The 26,655-nt window shown below is 37.4% G+C and overlaps 1 protein-coding gene across 10 annotated transcripts in view; it reads right to left on the bottom strand.

Moving 5' to 3' along the window:
• Positions 1-26,655, bottom strand: part of CADPS2 (calcium dependent secretion activator 2) — a 689,394-nt gene that overhangs the window by 139,853 nt on the left and 522,886 nt on the right. For all 10 annotated transcript variants that reach the window (XM_090287420.1, XM_090287419.1, XM_090287416.1 and 7 more), the window contains exon 14: positions 7,622-7,723. In XM_090287420.1, the coding sequence (XP_090143546.1) occupies positions 7,622-7,723 (102 nt within the window). The remainder of the gene's footprint in view (positions 1-7,621; positions 7,724-26,655) is intronic.

The raw sequence follows: 26,655 nt of genomic DNA, 5'->3' as shown, positions 1-26,655 counted from the left end.
AGAATTTTTGCTTAGTCCAAGGACAGAGAGATTTCTGTTTTCTAGGTCTATCCATTTTGAGTTAACTATTGTATCAGGTGTGAGGTATAGATCCAGTTTAATATTTTGCATTTGGATATCCAATAGCTCCAGCACTGTTTGTTGAAAAAAGTATACTTTGCCAACTGCCTTTATTCATGTGTTGAAAATCAACTGACCATATGTGTGTGAGTCTATTTCTAGACTCTCCATACCACACTATCTTGATTATTGTATCTTTATAAGTCTTGAAATCAGGTAGTGTTACTATTCCAATGTTATTCCTTTAAAAGTTATTTTGGCTATAAGTTCTTTGCATTTCCATACGGATTTTAGAATTAGTTTGGCAATTTCTACAAAATCTTTTTGGGATTTTGATTGAGATAGCATTGCCTCTATAGATCAATTCAGGTTTTCCCTGATTTCTTTCAGCAAGATTGTATATTTCAGTGTACAGGTTTTGCACATCTTCTGTTGGACTGAATCCTACTTATTTAATAATTTTCATTGTTATTGTAAATGGTATTGTTTTTAAATTATAACTTGTTTGTTGCTATCATACATAAATAAATTGACAGTTATACAGTTAGGCTCCTACAACTTTTCTAAACTTATTAATTAGAGCAGCATTGTATTTTTTTGTAGTTTCCACAGAATTTTCTACATGGATGATCATATCATATGTTTTAATAAAAAATAAAGACAGTTTTACTTTTTCCCAATCTAAACATCTTTCTTTTTCCTGTCTCATTGCACTGGCTAGACCATCATCAATACGGTTTTGACAGGAGTGACCACAGACATCCTTGCCTTGTTTCTTATCTTAGTTGGAAAACATTGGGTCTTAAGTATGATGTTATAAGTTTTCCATATAAGCCCTTAATAAGTTGAACATACGACAAATAGTAAATAATTCTTTTAACACCATTATTTATTAATTTTTATCTTCTGTGTCATTATCACTTTGTTGGTTGGTTTTATTCTTCTCATTGGTCATATTTTACTATTTCTTTTTACACCTGGAAATTTTTGACTGGTTGCTAAACAGTGATATTTTACCTTTTTGATGGCTGAATACTTTTGTATTCCTTTAACTATTTCTGAACTTTGTTTTGGAATGCTTTTAAATTACTTGAAAACCGTTTGTTTCATTCAAACCTTGCTTTTAATCCTCATTAGGAGAGACAGTGACAGTGTTTATCTTAGGGGTTAGTTTTTTTTCCACTACTAGGCAAAATGCGGTGAGTACTCTACCTGATGCCCATGAATTAGAAGGTTTCCATTCTGGGTAGGAAAAAGTGGAACTAGCCTTGTGTTAGCTTTGAGAATTTTCCCCTGTAATCCTTTCACATAGTTCTTTTGCCTGACTTGGGATAGTTTCCTCACATGCACGGGGAAAAGCTTCCGGGGGACTTGGAGCAGATGCCTGCAGGGTCTCTCTGCTCTCTCTCATCTTTAGAACTCCAAGCTGCACACTGGCTCCCTTGGCCTCCCTAGACTCCCAGTCCTGCCTCCTCAAGTCAGGATGTCCACTGGGATCCACTGAGGTTCCTCCTCTCTGCGCCCTGACCTGGAAACACTCTCATCGCAGCAGGCAGGGGCAGTTAAAGGACTTATTTCATTTATTTACCACCTCTCAGAAATTATGTTATTCATTGCTTATGTTTAATGTCTTAAAAAGCATTTTTTCCACGTATTTTGTCCTTTAAAATTTTTTTTTTTGTTTCTGGTAGAAAGGCAAATATGTAAATATTCCCTTTTACTTCATCTCAGACATATAAGTACTTTTGTTTTTTAAGGTCACTTTCCCCTACCTTAAACATAATTCCTGTCTTCCCCATTCTTCTAAAATGGTCACATCATTTTGGGGGACTTAGATCTAAATTCAATATCTACATTATATTAATTATGTAAATGTCCTAGATAACTGAGACACAGTTTTTAGTATGATTACTTTTTATGTCCTGCCCACTATTTTGTTTATTCCTGTCTTTGTTTTTAACATCCTGTTTTATATACTTAATCTAATACAACTCCAAACTCTAATACAATCTAATTAATACAACTCCACACTTTGTTTATCTCAGTGATTTGCCAATTTGATCTACTTGAAGAATTTTCTGACCTGTTGCAATGAATACGGGCTGCTCTGTAAGTTCAATGGCCATCAAGCTCCCTTCTCTCTCAGGCTGATTTCCTGATGCAAAGATCTAAACTCCACCTTTTTCTTTGTTTTCTCCTTTGTCTTGGTAAATTGCATTCTCCAGAATGGGAACATGGGAATCACATTTTTTGAGGTCCTGCATATCTGAAAATATCATTCTATCATTATCCTTAATCAAGACTTTTGCTGGAACAAAATCCTGGACTGAAAGTGATCTTTCCTCAGAATTATGAAGTCACTGATGAACTGCTTTCTGGGGCATATATTATTATTGCTCCTCATGTCAAAATGAAAGCTGCAGAAGGAAACGATCTTTTTTGTTGCTGTTGTTAACTGTCTGACACGTAGTAGGACTTAATAAATATTTCTAGAATAAATTAACGTTGAGAAGTCATTCTGATTCTTGATTCTTTGTATTTTGGGATCTTCTCTTTTATCACCAAGAATCTGAAAATTCATGAAAATGTAGGCTGATGAGTAAATAGTTTAATTAATTATGCTGGGTATTTCATGTTTCAATCTGAACACTTATGTCTTTTAATTCTGGAAAATATTTTAATGATTTTATTCAAGGTTTTCTACCTTCAGACTTAATTGCTTTTGGAATTCCTATTATTTATGATGATAACATTCCTAAGCAGATCTTTAATTTTTCTTATCTTTGTACTTGTATTTTTCTATCTGCCACCCTACTTTTTGCAAGGTTTCATTCAACTAATCTTTCAAAAGTGTGTACATATTTGTGTGTCATTTGCATATAATTTCTAAGAGCTCTTATTTGTTCCAAGTTTTTTTCCTTTTTTAAAAAATTTTTGCCATGTACTGTTTTTGTTTTATAGATATTCTATCTTCTCAAACCTCTCCAAGGATATCAGTAATTCATTTCTACCACCCTTACCTCCCCATTTTCTTCTTCCCATATAATCTTTTTTTCCTCCAAGTTGCTTTTTTATATAGTATTTACTTGTTTGGGGCTCTGTCTTCCATAGTAAATACTTTCCTCAAATGTCTGATGACTTTGGCTGTTTGAACATTTTCAAAAGTGTGGTATTAAAAAGCTGAATGGAAGCATGATGCACCTAGCTGGGTACATGCAAATCATTTTTGCCAAAGAGGAATCTGGCTGGCTGTTTCAGTGGAAGTCTCTATTGTCCAAAATCTTAGATCTTTTCTCTTGGGCTAGAGTGCCAGGGTAAGACAATCCCCTGGGAATGTCTAAACCTGCCTGGAAGACACAAACCTGCCTGACAGTCTGTTGGGAGTCAAGGGTATGAGGGGCAGGAGAAGGCTGTGATTCTTGGATTTCAGAGTAAGTGTTTATTTAATCTCCATGTGTCTGCATATAATCCTAACTCCAACTGTGCCTGATGTTTCCTGCCCTCCTCCACCCCAATCCAGGTCTTCTCTAATGTTACCCTCCCCAGGGATCAAATCCACAATGCTCTGGGTAGAGGGCTGGAGGGTGGGGGTGGGGCAAACACATAACAGCCTGAGGTAGAAAAGAGATGGGGGGGTGTCTAAGTGAGTTTTAAGCACATTTATGATAAATCATTCTTCACTTTTAATCTCTAAAAGAGCTTGATATGGGCAATTCCTAAACATTTTGGTGATTGTATGACATAAATCAGATGTCTTCTCTGTTTCCCCCTCTGCCAGTTTAGGACTCAGGATTTCCTGGGTGGCTAATCAGATGCCATTTATCCATTTGATTTCTGAAAATTTTTTTCCTCTCTTTAGTTGTTCATGTAGGTCTGTCTTCTGAAAAATAGTGTTCTGTTATTTTATTTAGGTTCTATTTAATTTAGTTTATTTAGGTTCTATTTAATTTACTTTACCTTATTATTTTATCTGTGTTTTTGAAATGTATTTCTGTAATACAGCTGGACCTAAATAAATACATTTATATATGAGTTATTAATAGTACTGTGATTACTTCTTTATCCTGAGTTGATAAATAATCTATATTTTTTTCTAAGTTTTAACCTAAGAGACTAAAGTAGATGATTTGATAGAATCCTTATGAAAATACTCATGGACAATTTTTAAATATTTGTAAATTTGCCTATGTGGACACCTAAAATTTCTTCTCTTATATTTTAGTCCCATTTTTGTTAAACAATATCCTATGGGAAAAAAAGAACTGGCAAAATTTATAAAAACACTACAAACATCAAAAGGGAATATAAAAGCTCAAAATGTCTAGACCAATTCCTTTCAATTCTTGTCCTCAGTGCATAAAGGAAATAAAAGCTAAAAAGGATTATACAGCCATCTTTACAGAAATTATTAAAAGAGGATATGCATTTAAGAGAAACAACAAAACTGAGAGAGAGGGAATTAATACAATAACTAATGTGGATAATTGTCTTTCCCTGCTTCCCCTGTAGTTGCTGGGCAGCAGTGAGAGTGACTGAACTCCCCTGGTGGGTGGCTCTGATTAGCCTAATTAGACTGACTGAGGTATCTAGTGCATGGGTGTCCGCTGGCCACCCTTGGCCACTGGGTTTGGTTCGGAATGGCTCATGATCTGCGCAGGGCAAATGAGATGTGAGGGGTAGTTTGCTAGGATCTTCTACCAAAACTTCATGATCTTAAGAGAGCATCACAGAAAGAGATGGTCTCCACTACATCCTTTGAAAATGGGCATGTACAGATGTGAGGCCAAGGAAGACTTTCTGGGGAAAAAGCCATCCCATGGAAGAGGATAGTTATATGAGAATCACCAGAAAAAAGAGCTTTGGCTACTGAATTCAGCCTGTGCTGAAGCTCCCCCTACCTGAAACCAACAGGTAAGTGAGTATTTACATTTATTTGTTTAAACCCATTTGAGGTAGGAGATCTGCTGTTAAATCTGTAAGCATTTTTCTAACCAAAGCTCTGAACTGTGCCTCAGAAAGACTTCTTGTTGCTTGCAGATGAAAGCATTGCTACAAATAACATAATATGGAATTGAATGACAAGCTCTATCTCAATGTCAAAAATTAGATAACTATGTGTGACTGAAAGACACATACAACAAATTTAAGGATCTCTATACAACCTAAGAGACAACTGCAAATACAGAAACATTCTCTGCAAATGCAAAAGCCTTACTCATACATCAATTTTTTATTAAAAAAGATCAGCAGATTGAACAATAATAAAATTTTAAAAATGAAAAAAAGATCAGAGAATTCAGTTTTACCCTGGAAGCTGAATTCTACTATGCTCTCAAGAATAGTGTTTCCTAATGTGAGTCTATTAGTCTTTTAAGCAAAACAGTTGTCCAATGTGAGACGGTCCCATGCACTGCATTCCTAAACCCAGCTCTAAATAACTGTCCCCGTGCCTGGTTATTGTGACAATGAAAATCCTCCCTCATTTGCTTACCTTAAGGTGCTGATACCAGCCCCAGTTTAAATCACTAATGTAGGGGAACAGATGCACAGTATATCCTTTGAGATTTTCTTCCTTCAAGATCATTTAAAAATCACAGAGTTTAAGCTTTTCATATGACACATATGGAAACTGAGGCCCAGAGCAGCTAGGCTCACACCATTCAAGTAATTAAATAACAGTATTTTCAAACTGTTAAAGGGAAATATTAACAGAGTTTATTTTTTTCAGTAAGTTCACAGAGAATGATTCCAAATCACATAGCTTCAATATGACAGGCATGCTGTAAGACTCAATATGTAGACATGGCGATATTTTATAGGATCTAATGATAAGATAGGAAAGGAAATGTATTGGCATATATCTATTTTTAACCATTAGGTTCTGTTGAGCTAAAGATAATCAGGGAAAAAGAGATATAAAGGGAGACCCCCCCCAAATTGGAATTATCTTCTGGAGGCTAAGCCACTTGTAGTACAGGCTTCCCCAACTAGGTGAATGTTCTAGGAACCCTTCTTTATCAGTGTACCAGCTGGTGATGTTGTGAGAAGCTGCGCTCAGCTTCAGAATTTTTTTGAAAACTCTTTCAATGCATTTGCCCATTTCATGATGGGTGATTTATGAGCATACCTGCCCACACCACACTGAGGGTTCAGCAGTTTTTGACCAAAAATAGCATGAGCCCTATGTCCCACCCTTCCTATTCACCCGATCTCACACCGAGAACTTTTTTTTTGTTTGTTTCCCCAATGAAAAAAGTCTTCAAAGGGAAACATTTTGTTGATGTAGAGGAGGTAAAACAAAAAACATCAGAAGCACTAAAAGGCATCAAAATCAATGAGTTTAAAAATTGTTTTGAGCAGTGGAAAAAAATCTCAATAGGTGTACAGCATCAAATGGAGAATACTTTGGAGGTGACTGAAGTTTAAAATGTAAGAATAAATACACAATTTTATAATAAATAAATAACTTATTTGGGTCCCCTCTTGTATTATCAAGATATTTATCTTTCACTTGGCAAATGTTGGTATCAACAGTTAATTTCCTAAGCAAGGAACAGTGCTGGGCACTGTGGTCCTTGTTCTCACAGAATGTAGATTTAAAAAAATAAATAATGACTTCAGAAATGTATATTATGCTCTGGTTAGATGGCTCAGTTGGTTGGAGCATTATTTGGACACCAAAAGGTTGAAGGTTTGATTCCCAGTCAGGGCACAAGCCTAGGTTGCAGGTTTGATCCTGGATCAGAGCATATATAGGAGGCAACTGATTGATGGTTCTCTCTCTCTTTTCTTCTTCTTCTTCCTCCTCCTCCTCCTCCCCCTCCCCCTCCCCCCCCCCTCCTCCTTCTCCTTCCTTCTTCTCCTTCTTCTTCTTCTTCTTCTTCTTCTTCTTCTTCTTCTTCTTCTTCTTCTTTCTTCTTCTTCTTCTTCTTCTTCTTCTTCTTCTTCTTCTTCTTCTTCTTCTTCTTCTTCTTCTTCTTCTTCTTCTTCTTCTTCTTCTCTCTCTCTCTCTCTCTCTCTCTCTCTCTCTCTCTCTTCTCTCTCTCTCTCTCTCTCTCTCTCTCTCTCTCTCTCTCTCTCTCTCTCTCCATTCTTCTCTCTCCAAATTAATAAACATATCCTCAGCTGAGGATGAAAAAAAAGGAAACATGTATCATAACCATGTGATAAGTGCAGAGTACAGATAACACTTCAGCTTTCCCACTCTGCTGGAATAACTGAGAAAGGTTCTGCAGTGAAGATGGGACTCGAGAGTCTCCTTGCCTGGTTATACAGAGAGAGGGAGGAAGGAACACCACAGAGCAAAGGCAAAGAGGTTATGCAAGGAGAAACACACAAGACAAGCAAGAGATGCAGTGGAGCAGATATTATAGGGAAAGGGGCCTATGTAAGTGATCAGTGAACCTGGATGGCAGGCTGAGAAACAGACTATAGACTGGTGAATGTAGAGAGGCTAATATTAATGGTTGAGTAGTTGCAGAAAGACATTTGCAGGGGAGCAGAAGGTTTGAGTGAAGTAATAAAGCAAATACTTGTATTAATTAATGAAGAGAGTATATACCTGAAATGGCTTATCTGGTTTTCTAAAAGGAAAGACAGCCTTTCTTTTATCTCCTCAAATTTCTCTTTTTCCTCCACTGAAACTGTTCCGATTCCATCAGGCCTGAAAAACAATCAGAATCAGTAATTGACATTTATAGAACATTTACTTTTATATATTTTATATCTTTATCTATAGGTATATATTTCCCTGAAAAGTCCAGATAATTAAGGAAACTGTGTATAGGTCTACAGTATACATATTACTGTGTCTACAGAGAAAATTTATTGGAGATATTTGTAGATTTTTGCTTCATATTTTGACCTGGAATAAATGAAATGGAATTATTCTCTTTTAGACAGGCTTCAAGGTAAAGGAATACAATAAATATTTCCAGATCTAAAGAAAAGAATGACTAGTCCTTGAGAATGGCAGTGAAAAGTGTTTATAGTGGTACCAAATATTTGCCCCATTATATAAATATCCCCTGAATGGAAATACTTTAAAAAATACTGAATGCAAGCTAAAATGTCATAACTGCTTCTCTTCCAAATTAAGCCAATGTAAAATAGGAGACTTAATTTTAATTGTTGAAAGAAATGTAGACCTTTTGGTCTGGATACAAGTAGTGGTTTACTGTTCCAATTTTTTTTGTTTAAAACTGTGGGTATTTAAATAAAAATAAATATTTGAATAAAAACATAAAGAAAAGATCAACTATGTTTCAAGATTTTTGTGCTGAATGAATTATCCCTATGGAATCAATGTGAGTTTTCATTAGGACTTTTAAAAGTAGCTATAAAGATGAAACATAAATCTTCTTTTACTAAGATTAGGACATAAAATATAATATATATCTAATAGCAGGGATTTAGAACTTATTCTGAATCAATTTAAGTATATAGCGGTATAGCAATCATGTAAAATTCTGAAAATATAAATTTTAATTGTTTTTGTTAATACTGAGGAAAAGGTACAATAATCTCATATTCATTTCAAAATCTATATATCTCAACAAAATATCTTTTTGCACTTGATAATACCAATAATTTCTTCTGCTATTAGCGCATTTTTCTAAAATATATACATATACATACATATATATATCCTCACCCAAGGACATTTTTTTCATTGCTTTGAGAGAGAGAGGGAAAAAGAGAAAAACATCGGTGTTAGAGAAAAGCATCAATTGGTTGCCTCCTGTTTGCACCCAAACCAGGGATCAAACTCACAACCCTTTGGTTACAGGATGATGCTTCAACCAACTAAGATATACTGGCCAGGGCTAAAGATTATGTTTTAATGCATTTCCTTCCAACTTACTAATTTTTAATGGTTTTGTGTAATATAAATAGAAACAAGTATGAAAAACAAAAAGAATACAAAAAAATTCGAATGCTTAAAGTAACTTCCCACAAGATTTTTTATTTGGTATTCCCACTGTTTTTTAAAATAAATGTGTGTGTGTGTGTGTGTGTGTGTGTGTATGTGTACATCTATGATGCTTATAAATGAGTCGATTAGGATAAAAGCAATTAAATGTTACAGTTATACCTGTATCTCATTGACATAAAGACCTTTTATTTATATCAAAGCATCGTTTAAGTCTGAAGTTTTTCCCAATATAGAGTAAATAATTTACTTCAGAAACTCATACACTGCTAGAATTTATGCTTTGAAAATATTTCTTACAATTATACTTTGCTCCTAAATAGGGAAAGACCAATAATTTAACTACATAAACAATAATACATCACATTTTTTTCCATCAGAATTCATTTGAATATTAACTACAGAAAAACTAGTGGCAAAACACTGATCTTCCTAATATTTTAGGAAGAAAAAAGTCTTATCTATAAATTATAAAACAACAAACTATGAGCCAATTCCAATGTTTTATAACAACTTAATAATGGATTTTTTCACATATTACTTCAGAGCCAATTCTCATTGAGTAAATGATAACACAAACCCAGACTGTGACCTATGAATGAATGTGTATTAACAATGACCACAAAAGTTCAACTGGAGAGTTCTATATAAGTCATCAATTTTGGGATTTGGGCATTCTGACAAAAGCTATAACTGCATTATACTATACAATAGATAGCAATAAAAACTCATATCACGAAGTTGCAGGTGGTTATTTCACTAAATACACCCATGCAAACTTGATGAAAAAGAGCAAAGAACTCATTCTGTTAACTGACACATTCTTTGGCTTTGCTCTCTGACTGATGCCACATGGTTATATTTGAGGGAGTTTTACTGTTTGCTTCAACTGTCCCCACAGAGATCCAGGAAGTCATCCTGTCATATTAAACTTCCCTGGGCCCATTGCCTGCCTATGGAATGGAGCCAGTGGTTAGGCAATGAAGAACAAGAAAGGTTAAGTCAGGTGAACATTACTTACATCAACCCTCCCTAAGATAAAGACTATTATACACACTGAAGGGCCGTCATTTTACTGAGTGCATTACTAAATTAGGTACACAACTGACAGGTTAAATACAACATTTAATATTTTGGAATTGCTCTTATTCACATGTTCTTAATTTAGTGTAGCTGTAAGACTATGTACTGAATATTAGGTATATGAAGTGACATTCTGTATGTAAGCTATTATGAGTAAGTGTCAACTTTACTGCAGTCAAGCTTAAAGGTAACAGCTCTTTCTAAAATTAGTCTTCCTAATGAATGCAAATACTTCCTGTGTCATCAATATCTTCCTGCCACGGTCATTATTAAAACAAACATAGCAATGATCAATTACAAAATTCTATATATGTGCCTGCTACTGTGCTAGCTGTTTTATATGTGGAACAACATGGGATGCTCATAGCAATTCTTTCTCTAGTCTCCAAGGAAGGATGCTGCTAGGGTTTGAGAAGGTTAGGATACCTTCTAAAGGTCATACAGCTGGTAAGTGCTAAAGCATAAATTCTTAAAAAATATTTTATTTTATTTTATTTTTAGAGAGAAGGGAAGGAAGTGAGAAAGAGATGGAGAGAAACATCGATGTGTGGTTGCCTCTACCACAAGCCCAACTGGGGACCTAGCCAACAACCCAGGCATGTGCCCTGACTAGGAATTGAATTGGTGACCCTTTGGTTCACAAGCCAGTGTTCAATCCACCGAGCCACACCAACCATGGTAGATTTTTGCATTCCAAAGCCAGTGCTCTTAATGCCCATGCCCTATTCTCTTTACCTCATTTTTCACAGAAAATAATAAAGAGCAATTTTAAAAAACCCTATTAGAAAATGGAAGCTTTATCTGAGAAGTAATAATAGTGGAGTTATTTTAAATCCATGTACTTCAGACATTTTCTATGTTACTTGTATTATAAGAAAGAGAACTTAAAAAAGTCAATACAATTTAAAATATTACCTACCATTGAATAGATGAGTCAATAAAAAAATACTCTAAGGAGAGGCACAGAGATGTAGAAAGGTGCAGAGAGGTGGAGCAGGGGGTCCCACATCTACGTGTGGTAGATAAAAGTCAGAAGGGATGCCTCGGGAGCCAGGGATCCCAGCCCCAGACCAGATGACCCAGCCCAGGGTTCCAGCACAAGGAGGATAAGTCCCCATAACGTCTAGGTATAAAAGCTAGTGGGGGTTGAGGTGGTGGAAGAAACTGCGGGACTCTCAGGAGTCTTCTCTTAAAGGGTCCATAATGGATTTAGGACTTAACACAAACTCACCCACCCTAGGATTCAGCACCAGGGAAACTGCAGAAAAAGCACCAGTGGCATATAGGGATAAATTGAAGTGACTGCAAACAGGGTGAGTGCTGGGAGACAGCTTCTTCCTGAGTAAAACTCCAGAGGCCACTCAGAGGCACTGTCCCCTCTTTGAACCCCCCCCCCCACACAGCCCCAGAGGGGTGACAAGGATTGCCCTGCTCGGGTGATTACCTAAGGCTCTGCCCCATACAACTTACAGGTGCACTTTTCCTACAATAGGCCACACCACTAAGACAGGGAGTAAAAGCAGCTCTACTTAATACACAGAAACAAACACAGGGAGGCTGCCAAAATTAGGAGACCAAGAAATATGGACCAAATAAAAGAACAGGACAAAATTTCAGAAAAACAACTAAATGAAATGGAGATAAAAAACCTACCAGATGCAGAATTCGAAATATTGGTTATCAGGATGCTCAAGGAACTCATTGGGTACTTCAACAGCATAAAGAAGACACAGGCAGAAATGAAGATTACATTAAGTGAAATAAAGAGGGGATGAAGTTGAGAATCAAATCAATGATTTGGAACAGAAGGAAGAAAAAAGGCATTCAACCATAACAGGAAGAAGAAAAACAATAAAAAAAAATGAGAATAGGTTAAGAATCCTCTGGGACCTCTTCAAACACACCAACATCTGATACATAGGAGTGCCAGAAAGAGAAGAGGAGGAGTAAGAAATTGAAAGCTTATTTGAAAAAATTATGAAAGAAAACTTCCCTAATTTGGTGAAGGAAATAGACATACAAGTCCAGGAAGCAAAGAGAGTCTCAAACAGGATGAACCCAAAGAGGATTACACCAACAACATCATAATTAAAATGCCAAAGGTTCAAGATAAAGAGAGAATCTTAAAAGCAGCAAGAGGAAAGCAGAATGTTTACCTACAAAGAAGATCCCATAACACTATAAGCTGGGACTTCTGGCCAAGATGGAGGCATAGACAGATATACTGCATCTCCCTCCATAACTAAGAAGGAATATAACTACCTCAAAACTAAAAACATCTAGAAGTTCCAGAAAATCAAACTGCATGGAAGTCCAATAAACAAAGATATAAAGAAGAAATACGCATCCAGACAGATAGGAGAGGCCGAGCTGGGGTGGAGAGGACGCGGTGTGGTGGTGGCAGCAGCAGCAGCAGTGGCAGGCTGGTGGAAAGCACGGTTACATGTTTTAAAAAGTTCTCAGCTTCTCACCGGACCTCGCAGCTCAGGATCCCAGTACTAGGGAAAACCAAGCCTCATTGCTTCTGACTGCAGACCAGTGGGGGTTGGGGCGGAGGCAGAAACTGCCCGTTTCTCAGCATAGTCTGATTGTTTAAAGGGCCCCCACCTTACTAGAACATCTGCAGACCCATCCACTCCGGGAACGACAGCCAAAGCAACACCTAGAGAGGTAGCAGTCCCATACGGAAGTGGGAGAAGTGCCTGGAAAAGGTGCAAGTGCTGGACAAGTGGCATTGTTCCCTCTCAGACCCCACACCCACATACAGTGACACAACGTGGTAAAACAGGTTGCCCTGTACTGACGAACCCATAAGGCTCCGCCCTTTACAACGTAACAGGAGCGACAGCTCTACCTAAGACACAGAGGCAAACAAACACAGGAGCCTGTCAAGATGAGGAGACAGAGAAGTATGGCCCAAAAGAGGGAATTGATCAAGATTCCAGTGGGAAAACTAAGTGACAAGGAGATAGCCAACCTAACAGATGTAGAGTTCCAAACACTGGTGATAAAGATGCTGACAGGCTTGAAAAATATGTTTGAATATGGCAAACACGTAAGAGAAGAAGTGAAGGCTATGCTAAATGAAATCAAGGAAAATCCGCACAAAACCAATGGTGAAGGGAAGAAAACCGGGGTTCAAATCAATTATTTGGAACATCAGAAAGAAAAAAGTCAACCAGTACAGAATGAGGAAATTAGAATTGAAATAAATGAGAAGAGGCTTGGGAACCTCTGGGACAACTTTAAACGTGCCAACGTCTGAATCATAGGGGTGCCAGAAGGAGAAGAGGAAGAGCAAGAAATTGAAAACTTATGTGAAAAGATAATGGAGGAAAACTTCCTGAATTTGGTGAAGGAAATAGACATACAAGTCCAGGAAGCATGGAGAGTCCTGGGCTAGCTGGACCAAGAGGGGACCCCACGAAGACACATAATGATTAAAAAGCCAAAGGTGAAAGATAAAGAGGGAATCCTAAAAGCAGCAAGAGAGAAGTGGAGAGTTGCCTACAAAGGGGTGCCTATAAGACTACCAGCTGATTTCTCAAAAGATAGTTTGCAGGCCAGAAGGGACTGCAAAAGCAAGGACCTACAACCAAGATTACTCTATTCAGCAAAGCTATCATTTAGAATGGAAGGGCCGATGAAGTGCCACTCAGACAAGGTAAAGGTAAAAGAGTTCATCATCACCAAGCCATTATTATATGAAATGTCAAAGAGACTTACTTAAGAAAAAGAAGAGCAAAACTATGAATATTAAAATGACAGCAAACTTACAACTATCAACAACTGAATCTAAAAAATAAAAACAAAATCCTCCTTCTCAAAGTATTCCAAAAAACCCAAGAAGAGGGAAGACTCACAAACTCTTTCTATGATGCCAGTATTACCCAATTCCAAAACCAGGTCAAGACACAACAAAGAAAGAAAACTACAGGCCAATATTGCTGATGAACGTAGATGCTAAAATCCTTAACAAAATATTGGCAAACTGGATCCAGCAACACATTAAAAAGATCATACGCCACGATCAAGTGGGATTCATCCTAGGGACACAAGGATGGTTTAATATTTGCAAATCAATAAACGTAATACACCACATAAACAATGAAAGACAAAAATCACATGATCATATCAATAGATGCTGAAAAAGCATTTGATAAAGTACAGCACTCATTTATGATGAAAACACACAGCATGAGTGTTTATTGAGTAGATTCAGGGTAATAAGAGAATTAAAATAATAGCTTTATACACTCATTATAATTTCTATCAGCTGATAGATGTTGTCAAGTAAGTTACAACATGGAACTTCCTTCTGGTATTACATAAGCAATTGAACACCGAATTCAGTTGTGTCTATTCTAGTTATATTTCAAATATTCTTAAAAACCAGACTTTGTACAATAGAACCTTCTGCAAGAGATGTGTAAAAGTCTGATCTTACATCTGCTTATGGGTCACATTCTGTTTTAAGAGAAGCGATCACATGCATGTGTGCACACACATATAGAATATTGATTGAGAGCCAGTCATCCAAAAAAATAATTCCCACATATAATAAGACCTATACAAATCAATTTCATTAAATTCCTCCATGAACTGAAGGATTTTATAATTTGTGCTATTCATTAGCCTGACAGATTAGGCATTTTAAAATAAATGGAATCCTTTATGTATACTGGACATCTTGCCATGATTACCAATTCCTTCTGTAACAAGTGCAACATAAGCTCTAAATTGAGAAAGACTTTTTTTAACACAACTCAAAAACAAGAGGAATAAACAGTATAACTGATCCATTTTCTATGACCTCTGACGACTTCTGGGATAGTTCAAATAAGATATTAGTTTTTATGCAGTTAAAGGATGATTGGACTATAGTTCAAGAAAGATCTAAGAGGAAAAGTGTGTAAAACTGGGCTAAAGAGTCAGGCATTGGAGCATAAGGCAAATTATCAATAAGAGAATCTTTCTCAATATTCAGACATGGACTACTAATCTGGTAGCTTCACTTCCCTTAGTTGAACAGTTTATAGTTCACAAATTTTATAGTCCTTTTTTCCAGTATAATACAAAATTTCAGAGACTCATAAGTCCAATAAAAATTAATTTTATCATGTTTAATATCCGTTTTGTTTGGGTAAGTTTAAGTAAATAAGACCTACTGGCTATTAACATGTTTTCAGAAACAATGGTCATGATAAAATCAACTAAAATAAAAGTTAAACTGCCCAAGTTTTGAACAAAGATCTTGGAAGTTCATAGTGGAACTCAGAGTCTCAGAGTCTGAGCAGCTGAATAGTAAAGCCATCTGCTTACCTTCGTTTAAACAGCATGTCCCAAAATTATTTAGTCATGGGATCCTCCCACAATTTCCACTTAAAAAACATCATTTCATGCTGACAAGCATTTGTTTTATCATTTAATGAAAACTATAATGTCTCCTGTGGTTATTTTCTCAATCACTTTCACCAGCCGGACAGGTTCTAGATACTTAAGGGGTAAATGTGTCCTTGTCTTTATCATTTCTAGGAGTCTGCATATTATCCCTAAAAAGCTTGTGGGTTGAATAAATATACTAGGAGTTAACATTGTATAGAAAAGTCTGGTGCATCAATGAGATAGATTTCCTTCACTCTCCCCCATCACTCCCTCCCTCCCCACCTCATCAGGTAAATTTGTTTGTCCTGGTAGGATGGTGGTTTGTGGTAAAAGACATTTTGCAAGCCAGCAAAATGACAAAGTATATGGTGCTTTGTGTTTCTTATAGGCTTCTTTTCACCTGCGCTCTTCTATGAGGAATGCATGACATGTTAGCTTCCTCTGCTGATGAGATGGGGACACCTAGACAGTGGTATTTATGAATTGTCAATTCTGCCTGCAGCACAGCAGGTAAGAGTCACTTTATACTTTGTGTATTTCCCACCAATTCCCTTTGTGAACAGAATAAAAAAGAGAGGAAGACATAGCATGAGAATAAGAAATGATGGAACGTGAGGGAGAAAACAATAATCTCTCATTTTTGTTCCCCAACCTATAACACTGCCTATCGTTTCAAATAAAATGATATCTCATTTGGATAGTCATATATTACATAATCAGTATCCTTTACTTCCCCTGAAATTTTACATATCCAGAGAAAAAATTAATTTGTCCCCTTTATATTCACTGAGATAGAAGAAATAGTTTTTCTTTGAGAAAATACTTTTAAGACAAAATTTTAAATTAATTCTTCTTTTTCCAAACAATCCTCCCTCCTACTTCTTTCCTTATTTGGATTTTCTACTGTGTTCTACTTTCGTTGCAGGTTTGTAAAGTGTAGACATTTCTACAGAGAAAGCAATGACCTGACTCTATGAAGGTACATGATTTTTTAATGTAGTTTTTATGTTAAGATAGTACTACACCAAGATCTGACCTACAACCAAAATAACCAGCATTCTTGGACTAATCCAAATTAAAATCACTGCATCACATGACTCTACAATTCAAGAAAATATCAAATGGATTTTATAATAAAAGTTAAGAGTATTCATGTTGGTGTAGTGTTTTCAGATATCAGTATTACTCTCTGCCCCATATCCAACATTAGTATCTTTTAAAATGACCTGTTCCTTTTTTTTAATAGACATATTTTACATTTTATTTTTTTTGAAGTTTACAATAGTTTTTTTAAAGTATATTTTATTGATTATATTGTTACAATAGTTCCAATTTTATCCCCTTTAGTAAAGGACTATATACACACTATAATGTGGATGGAGAAATTCAGGAAAACACAGAGACAAAAATTAAAATTTCCAAAAAATGTCCCAACCAGAGATAACTGGTAGAACCATTTTGTAAATAAAATTCTAGTCTTCCTATAAATCTATGGATATTATTGCATATTGATTTGTAAGTTGATTCTTTTAATGAAGTGTTAAACATTTTCACATCATTTAAATATTATCATACATACTTTTCAATGGAAGTATGTTATTTCATTATAGGAATGTACCTTAATTTATTAATAGAATACTTCATTAGTAAAAAATATAGACATTTTTCCATTTTGTTTTTCCTACCATAAACACTGCTGCAATAACAACTCTTATACTATGTATTTTAACCCACCTGTAATAGTTTCCTTGGAATAAATTTCTGAAAGTATGTTGCTAGGTTAACCGGTGTCCTTCCCCTTCAAATTCATATGCTGAAGTCCTAACTGCCAATGCAACTGCATTTAAGGTAAAGCTTTTAGGAGATAATTAAGGTCAAAGGAGGCCATGAGGGTGGGACCCTACTCTGATAGGACGGTGGTCTTATATATGGAAGAAGAGTGAGATCTCGTTCTGTAAAGTGAGGACGCAGAGAGAAGGCAATCGGCTGCAAGCCAGGAAAACAGTTCTCCCCAGAACCTGACCATGCTGGCACCCTGATCTCAGACTTTCAGTCTCCAGAACTGTGAGAAAATAAATTCCTGTTGGCTAAACCACCCCTGGCTATTATGTTTTGTTATGGCAGCCTGAGCTAATCAGGACAAATAGAATAATATTTTAGGGCATTGGATACATATTGCACTTACCACTTTACTCTGACCCATAGCATATGAAATTATGAATTTCCCTGTAGTTTCATCAACTCTGTTCTTTATCATTTGTTACAATCATTTTCAATTATATATATAAAGAGTATTTCATTGTTTTAATACATTAATTTTTATAGCATAAAATGACACAATCTTGCTGGTTACATAGGGTCTTTCTGCGGGTCATAAAAATCATTGCATTTGATTAAGAATATTTAATTGTGAAGTCTACTTATGAAATGTCCCAACATGTCATCTATACAATTTGTAAACAGATGGCCAATGTCAGTCATTTGCTTACTCAAGAAATATTTATTGAGAACCTAGCCAGGTCCTGGGGTTACAATATAAGAACAACAGAAAAGATCCCTGTCTTACTAGAGTTTTTAGGAAGGAAAGGCATAAAAAAGAAAAATCAGACAGTAAGTTGTACAATTACATTTAAGAAGGGCAAAAGAATACAGACATGATGCTATTTAGATTTCAGAGAATGATTCAGTTTGGGAATGATATTTAAGCTGAGATGTGATGGATGAGCAGCAGTTAATCAGGTGGAGCCTGAAGCAGATGAGTTATAGGAGGTAATCCACAGAGATGTCTAATATTTTCAAAATGCAAATTTCATCATGTGACTACTGCTGCTAATATAGTAGACGTACTTGTTACTCTCCAACTCCCTCTTCACTATAAAACACCTAAACACTGCATAACTTATAATATGCAAACTATTAAATATTGTGCTATGTTGACAAAAATGTAAAAAATAAAATTTGCAAAGGGCAGGAAAACAAAAAATGAATCAGGAGCTGAAACCAAAGCAGGAGTGAAAGTGAGAACCAGAGCTGCATTGGAAGCAAATGTTGATACCAAGGAAGCTTTTCAGCTTTGCTCAAGGGAATCAACCACAGGATCAAAGACCTAATTAATGTACATGGGCTGCTGAACCTCAGATGCCTGTAAAACACGGGACCCTTGCACAGGCTATACTATCAGTGAAAGGATGGTCTGGAAAGAATCAATAATCTTGCAAAGTGGAGCCAATAAGGAAACCTGTCCGTTTCCACTACATCTATAGACTGGGTGAAAAAGAGTCTTTCCGGAGAATATGCATCATAGGCCTGACCTCATTACATTGGGTACAACTTGAACAGTCAAGGAATCTTCAAGATGGGAAAACAAAGTAGCTCCATTTACACTCCTATCACCAAGCAAGAGCAAATCTTCTTTAGAGGAAAACACTAAAATACAAGAACACAAAAAAAGCTAGAAGTATGACTAAACATATATAAAACAAATACCAAAAGAATAACATTAATAACTAAATAAACTTTAGTGCAAATCTATTATTAATTATAGAGGGTCACTAAGTAACAATAATTTCTGTTCAGAAATTCTAGCAGAAGCAGAAGGAAGAAACTACTATAATAGGGCAGCTTTCACCCAACTTGGTCAGAATCCCACAGATCAAACAGGCGAACAATTAAGAAGAGTTTAGAGGATCTGAACCACACAACTCCTGCTTGCCTTACCAAGCTACAGAATATACTTATTTTTTCAAGTAACATGGAACATTTACAATATTTGACAAGTAGTTGGCCATGAGGAAAGACCCAGCAAGTTATGAAGAATCAGTATCACACAGATTACGTTCTATGAACAGAATGAAATTATGTTAGTTATCAGTTCTCAAAGTGAAAGAAAGCCAGAAAAGCTTCATTTTCTTAGTAATTTTAAAATATATTTATAAATAGCCCTGTATCTAAAGAGAAATTAAAATAAAAAGTATTTCTTAAGAGTGAATTTTAATCAAATACTACATACCAAATTTACATATATAGTAAAGACAGTAATTAGTGGGAAACTTATAACCTTAAATGCTTACGTTACAAAAGAAGAAAAGCTAACTAGTTACATCTAAGTTAGGAAGTTAGCAAAAAATAACCCAAGGAAGTAGAAGAAAGGAATAATCAAATTAAATATTTAACGAAATGGTTGACTATAAGAAGGGGTACAAAGGGAAACTTTTAGGGTGATGGAACTTTTCAGAATGACACTAGGGCGGTCAATCTATGACTCTGTGTTTATCAAAACCCACAGAACTCTGTAAGAACCAGACTGCACAGAACGTGAGGGTTATGAATACAAACTTAAAGGAAGGAACATGTATCAATCAGGATGTTGAGAGATCTCAGGACGTAATGAATGTTGTGGCAAGTGACACTAATTGTAGTGTCTGAGAATCTCACTAAAGAATGAGGGAGAAAAGAAAGTGTCCCACTAAACTTTGGAAAACAGTGTCTCGAGAGGAAACTGTAAGGCTAATAACTAAAAGACCTATACATAAACACTGAACTCTAAGTAAAGAGACTGTGAGAGGCGGAAGCCATGCTTCTCTCTATGGAAGAGAAAAGTTACAGATAAGCAAGAAAGGAAGGCTAACATGAGTTTTGTGGTCTGGACTAGGGTTGGAAACATCAGGATGAACTCATAGGTTAGTATACATGCATATATCACCTAGCTCTGTCCAGTAAAAGGGCCTGGAACCCAGTAGCAGTAAGCATATCCATCATCCTGATCTTGGTTTCTAAATACCATTCTCTAATTAAAGGAATTAGGGCTCCCTGAAGAAATGGCTGATTCTAGGTTTGAGGCAAAGAAAATATAAAATAAGATTGGAGCATGTTTTAGTACAAGAAAGAAAAGTGCTAAAGAAAACCCCAAAAGGCATGGGCACATCACATGCAGTTGGTCTATAAGAGCTACCAATGGCCCAAGCTAAAACAATTTGAGGAAAAAAGTAAATAAAGTAGTATTGGATTATAGCCCAAGTATTGTATAATTACATGTAAGTCCATATTCATACAAATGGTTGATCAAATAAGTAGGGGAAAAGAAACAAATCTTCCTTGTAGAATTCCAAAGAATGTACATTTAGTTATGTGTATTGAATATATATTTAATACATATTAAATTCCTCTTTTCCCTTGAGTGTGAGTTGTACTTAGTAACTTTCTTCCTAATAGTATGAAGAAAGCAAAATAATATCTTTACAGTGTAGAAACCTGGCAAACACTACCTTAACCAAGTGATCATGGTAACATGACCAGTGATATCCTGTGGATATCACTACTCCTTGACAGAATGAAAAGAAAGGGTATTTCATCTCTTCAAAATCGCATAAACCCAGTGTAGGTCATGAAAATGTCAGAAAAATCCAAATTGAGAAATGTTTGACAAAACACTTGACTATTACTCCTCAAAACTGTCAAGGTCATGAAAAACAAGAAAAGGCTGAGAAACTGCCACCGATCAGAGAAAGCATGGCAACAAAGTGCAGTGTGGTATCCTGAGTTGAATCCTGGAACACACAAAAAAAGACATTAATTTAAAATGTGGACTGGTGAAATCTGAATAAGAATTTGTGATTAGTCCATAGTAATGTGCCAGTGTTTCTTTCCTAGTGTTGACAAATGTCCATGGTAATGTATGATGACAATATTTGAGGGGGGAAAAAAACACAGAAACTCTCTGTAGCAACTTTGCAGTTTTTCTGTAAACCTAAAATTACTCTAAAATAAAAATTTTATTTAAAAAAATTAATGAAATGGAAAACAAATAAACAAGGGAGTTCAACGAAGCCAAAAGAATTTTTAAGAGTTTACAAACTTTGGTAAGATAGATTGAAGACAAAAAGAGAGGGTAAATATAAATAATATTAGAATGAGAAAGGAGAGATATTTGCAGATAGAGATAAAAATATGTAAAGAGAACTTAATATCAATGCACCTGAAAACTTAGATGACATGTACTATTTCCTACAAAATTACAACCTGACAAAACTTAAGAAATAAATGAAAAGCCTGAACATTCCTTTAACTACAAAATGATCTGATGCTATAATTAAATATCTTTCCACAAATAAGTTCCCATAATCATATATTTTTTTAATCCTCACCTGGGGATATGTTTATTGACTTTAAAGAGAAAAAAAGGGGAGGAGAGAGGGGGAGAGAGAGGTGTAAGAGAAAAATTGAGGACTTCCGGCCAAGATGGAGGCTTAGATGGACACGCTAGGTCTCCCTCTTCAACTATAGAGGAATACAACTACTTCAAAACAAAGGATAACTAGAAATTCCAGAAAATAAAACTACACGGAAGTCCAACATATGAAGTTATAAACCAACGGTGCCATTTGGGCAGGTAAGAGTTAAAGTGGGCAGTGCTGTTTGCGGTTGCACCCGGAGCGGCGGGCGGCGAGGAGTCCCGGTGGCCAAGCCCCTGGCGGTGCGCAACTCCGGAGCTGGGGAGAGCGGCTACGCAAGCCCCTGGCGGTGCGCGACCCCGGCGAGGAGTCCCGGTGGCCAAGCCCCTGGCGGTGCGCGACTCCGGAGCTGGGAAGAGTGGCTACGCAAGCCCCTGGCGGTGCGCGACCCCGGCGAGGAGTCCCGGTGGCCAAGTCCCTGGCGGTGCGCGACCCCGGAGAGGAGTCCCGGTGGCCAAGTCCCTGGCGGTGCGCGACTCCGGAGCTGGGGGAGAGCGGCTACGCAAGCCCCTGGCGGTGCGCGACCCCGGCGAGGAGTCCCGGTGGCCAAGCCCCTGGCGGTGCGCGACTCCGGAGCTGGGAAGAGTGGCTACGCAAGCCCCTGGCGGTGCGCGACCCCGGCGAGGAGTCCCGGTGGCCAAGTCCCTGGCGGTGCGCGACCCCGGAGAGGAGTCCCGGTGGCCAAGTCCCTGGCGGTGCGCGACTCCGGAGCTGGGGAGAGCGGCCGCAGCATCGCCTTGAACAGTGAGGCCCAGGGGGGCGGGAGGACGGATCCCGGTCTCCTACCTGAATAACTGTGTGAATCCATCTTGGACCCCCGCCCCCAAAGAAAGCACCACAGGGCTGCGAAATAGGTCGCGGACAAGCAGGCGCCGGTCGCTAATTTGTGACGCGTACACAGGCACTGCCCCCACAGCCAGCCCAAGAAAACAAAAAGCATCTGTCAAAATGAGGCAGACAACTATAGAAATACCGGTAACACAACTCACCAGACAGCAGATAGAGAACCTGACAGATGAACAGATAAGAAACCTGTCAGAGGCTCAGTTCTGGGCCATTGTTATCAGGTGGCTTACAGAATTCACAAAAGAGCAGGAAAAAGATATGAAAGAAGCGAAAAACTTTCATAACGAAAGGAACAAAACCACATATGAGACAGAAGGTGAGGAATCCAGAGTTCATTTCAACAAACTGGAATATGGAGAAGGAACAAGCAGTCAACCAATGCAGCGAGAGGAAATAGGAAGCAACAACGAAAGGATCAGAAACCTCTGGGACAGCTATAAAAGGCCCAACATAAGAATCATTGGTTTGCCAGAGAACGAGGAAGATGAACTAGAACTTGAAAAATTGAGTGAAAATATAATAAAGGAGAACTTCCCAGACTTGGGAAAGGGAATAGACCTGCAGGTCCAGGAAGCAAGGAGAGTTCCCAAGAGACTGGACCCAGGGAGAACCACTCCAAGACACATTATAATCAAAATGTCAAAAATTAAAGATAAAGAGAGAATCTTAAAAGCAGCAAGAGAGAAGAAAAGAATTATGTACAAAGGGGTCCCAATTAGACTATCAGCTGACTTCTCAAGGGAAACCCTACAGGCAAGAAGAGACTGGCAAGAAATATTCAAAGTAATGAAAATCCAAAACCTACAACCACGAATACTCTATCCAGCGAAATTGTCATTCAGAATAGAAGGACAGAGAAAGTGTTTCCAGGACAAAATAAAACTGAAAGAGTTCATTAGATCCAAACCACTGTTATATGAGATGTTAAAGGGACTGGTTTAAAAAAAAAAACAGAAGCTAGGGAGATGAAACAAAGGCAAACTAAATAGGCAACGAGAGGGAAAGAGGAACTGTGGGTACAGGAAGCATATTGGGGGGAGGTCAACAGGGAGGGGGAATGGGGAAAGGGAGGGAGATGATATAGGAATTGGGGATCAAGGTAGGAGGGAATGGAATAGACGGAGAGAGATTGGGAGGAACTGTATGCACAAGTAATGGACATAATCTAAAAGGGGGGGACAACTGGAGGAAGGGGGGCCACCGGGTGGAGGGGAGCAGAGGGAAGGGAAATTGGCACAAATGTAATAATTTAATCAATAAAACACATTAAATCATTAAAAAAAAAAAAAAAAAAAAGAAAAATTGATCAGTTGCCTCCCATACATGCTCTGAATGGGGACTGAACCTGCAACCTTTTGGTGTATGGAACAACACTCCAACAAACTGAGAAACACAGCCAGGGGACACCCAGATGGTTTTAAAGATGAGTTTTTGATCAATTAAAAAAAACCCAAGTTATTTGACTACTATGGAGAACAAGCAGGAAAGGTACCCAAGTCATTTCATATGACTACAATAACTTGGACACCAAATCCTGATACAAAGAGGGCAAGAAAGGAAAATATCAGGCCAATTTTGAACATCAGCATAGATCTAAAAATCCCTACTTGATGGGAAACAGTAATGGTAAATGCTACAGATATTAATTATACACACACACACACACACACACACACACACACATATATATATGTATAGCTTTTTGTTTTGTTTGTTTCTAAGTCAGCATTACAGATGTACTATGCTCTTAAAAAACTTTAGTATGTTAGCAAACTAAGTGGAAATCCAACTCCAGACCCCAAATTCTTTTCTCCTCCTAACTCTAGATGCTAAGAAGCCCTGAAGTTCCCAAGTTTAAGAAGCTACACCACAGAAGTAGTTCTTGCTTCTGTTCCTTGTTAACCTGATCTTTAGTCTAAGATATAATGAAACATTCCCTTTGTCTTGTCTCTTCCTCAATGATTTACCTTCAATAGTAGGCTCTTTCATGCACTGTTTCAGAAGAATTCAGGAGTTGTTTGCTGTGAATGAATGGTATGAAGGAAAAACAGGAAACTGATTAAGTGACCTTAGTAACCAATCACCAAGCTCTCCTCTGGTGACTAGCGTATCCTGCATAATGGGGTTCTTGACTCCTGTTTTGGCTACTTCTTTGTCACTCCCAATTAGGCCCACAATGTGTTCAGTAACATGAGGGGATGGGATGAAATAGGAGAAGGGCAGATCCCAGAGCATAATCACGGCTCCTTTTACTGATCATGGACAGTAGGTGAGGTGAGGAACCTACTGAGTGCTTTCCCCATCTCATGTTTCTACTTGAGACTTGTCTAGAGGATGACACTGTCCAAGTTCACCTTTGCATTGTCTTTCTTCTACTTAACAATTCCCCAAAGCTTATTTACCTTCTATACTGTACATCAACTATCACCAACCTGACATTTAAACAGTATTTCATCATTTACAAAGTGTTAACATAATTTAAGTGACTTATTTAGGAGCCATATTTTGTAGTCAGCTTTAATATTCACAAAAAACAGACGAGAAACTGAAGCTCAGACAGGACCAATTGAGCACAATGAAACAGCGTGTAAGAAGAAGGGCCAAGACAGGAAGACAGATGGCCTGGCTCCTAGCTCACTGCTGTTTCCAACAGACCTAGTTTTTCCCCATATCATTCACTTTTGCTTTGTTTTGATCTATCTTGTTTCAAAAGGCATGACTATCTTGCTTGAGTATTGAACTCAAAGTTGGATGAGGACAGATGTTATTGCTGGAAAAGTCTGAGGCAGATCTGAGTTTGTTTTATAGCTTCTGATAGATTCAAAAAAGAATGCTCCATGCAGATATTAAAGACACTCATTGATAACCCTCCTTGAACCTTTGCATACGTAGCATGTCGAAGGAAATGTCTCAGATTTGCCACATGACAGGAGGATCACTTTGCTTTGATATTTGATGTGATCACATGACTGTATCAGAAGTGAGTCTCTATATTCAGAATTTGTATGGCATTTATACTTAATTTCTCTATGCCATATATCCAAGACTAGAATTAAGGAGTGGTAATGAAAATTCTTAATGATCCTATTTGATGTGATTATCTATGATTTTACTAAAAAATGCATCATTGTCTCCAACATTAGAGGCAGAAAGATGAAACAATTTCTGAGGTGATAGGTAAGGGGAAAGGTTATCATCTGTGAAGACAGAGGTATTGTAGTATGATTTGACTGGTGCCCATGACAGTTGCCCATCACTCTGTGATATGATCTGGAATGCACAGAAATAGGGATTATTTTATGTATTGACTAAGTCAGGTTGCACTGCTGCACCCTGTACTTGAAAGCTAGCATATCTGAGCTGGCCTGCCAGCTGTGTAGCAGCTCTGGGATGGCCCTCCTGAACCATCCAAGAGTCAGTGAATTCACTGTGAATCCTACATTACATTGAAACATAAAAGCCATTTTGTGTTGCTGCTTTAGTTTTTCCACCCTCAGTGACTCAGAAAACCAAGATGTATAACCACACATATCAACCTAGAACTTTGCCCTACAATGCATTGTCTCAGAAAGTCTCTTTTCTCCTTCCTGTCAGTCCTTAGCGGCACCATTGCTGAGTGAGTGGCTATGTTATTCACGGATGTGTGTGGCTATCATCCCGCACAAGTGTGTCTGTTTCTGTCCTTGACTCACTTTTTCTTTCTCCCTTTCTTTTTTCCCTCTTTCTCAGTCTTAGTACCAGCCAGACCTTTTCTGTTTAACTCCATTCTTTTATCCCTGAAAACACTCAGAATGCTATTCAGAGAAGATGTGTCGGCACAGAAGGAACACACCTAGAGAGCTCAATGCCGTGTAAAAGGATGTGCTTCTGGAGAAATTTCACATCCAGACAGCACTGTTGTCCTTCACTTCAGTCAGTAACAAAAGGCAATCTTTTCTCCTTTTGAATTTTTGATAGAGGTAGTTCAGGCAATGAACAAAATGACTCTCTGAATGTGTGTCTTGACAGATGTAAAAATGATCATAAAAGAGACTCTGGCAAACACTGAAAAGTCAGTCTTGACATTGACAGTATTTTTAACGAAAATCCATGTAAATATCAGATACTGTAGACATGGAT

The sequence above is a fragment of the Furipterus horrens genome, unplaced genomic scaffold (genome assembly GCF_987537825.1).
Source record: "Furipterus horrens unplaced genomic scaffold, mFurHor1.1.pri manual_scaffold_9, whole genome shotgun sequence".
NCBI lineage: Eukaryota > Metazoa > Chordata > Mammalia > Chiroptera > Furipteridae > Furipterus > Furipterus horrens.
This window is presented reverse-complemented; position numbering and strand designations above follow the sequence as displayed.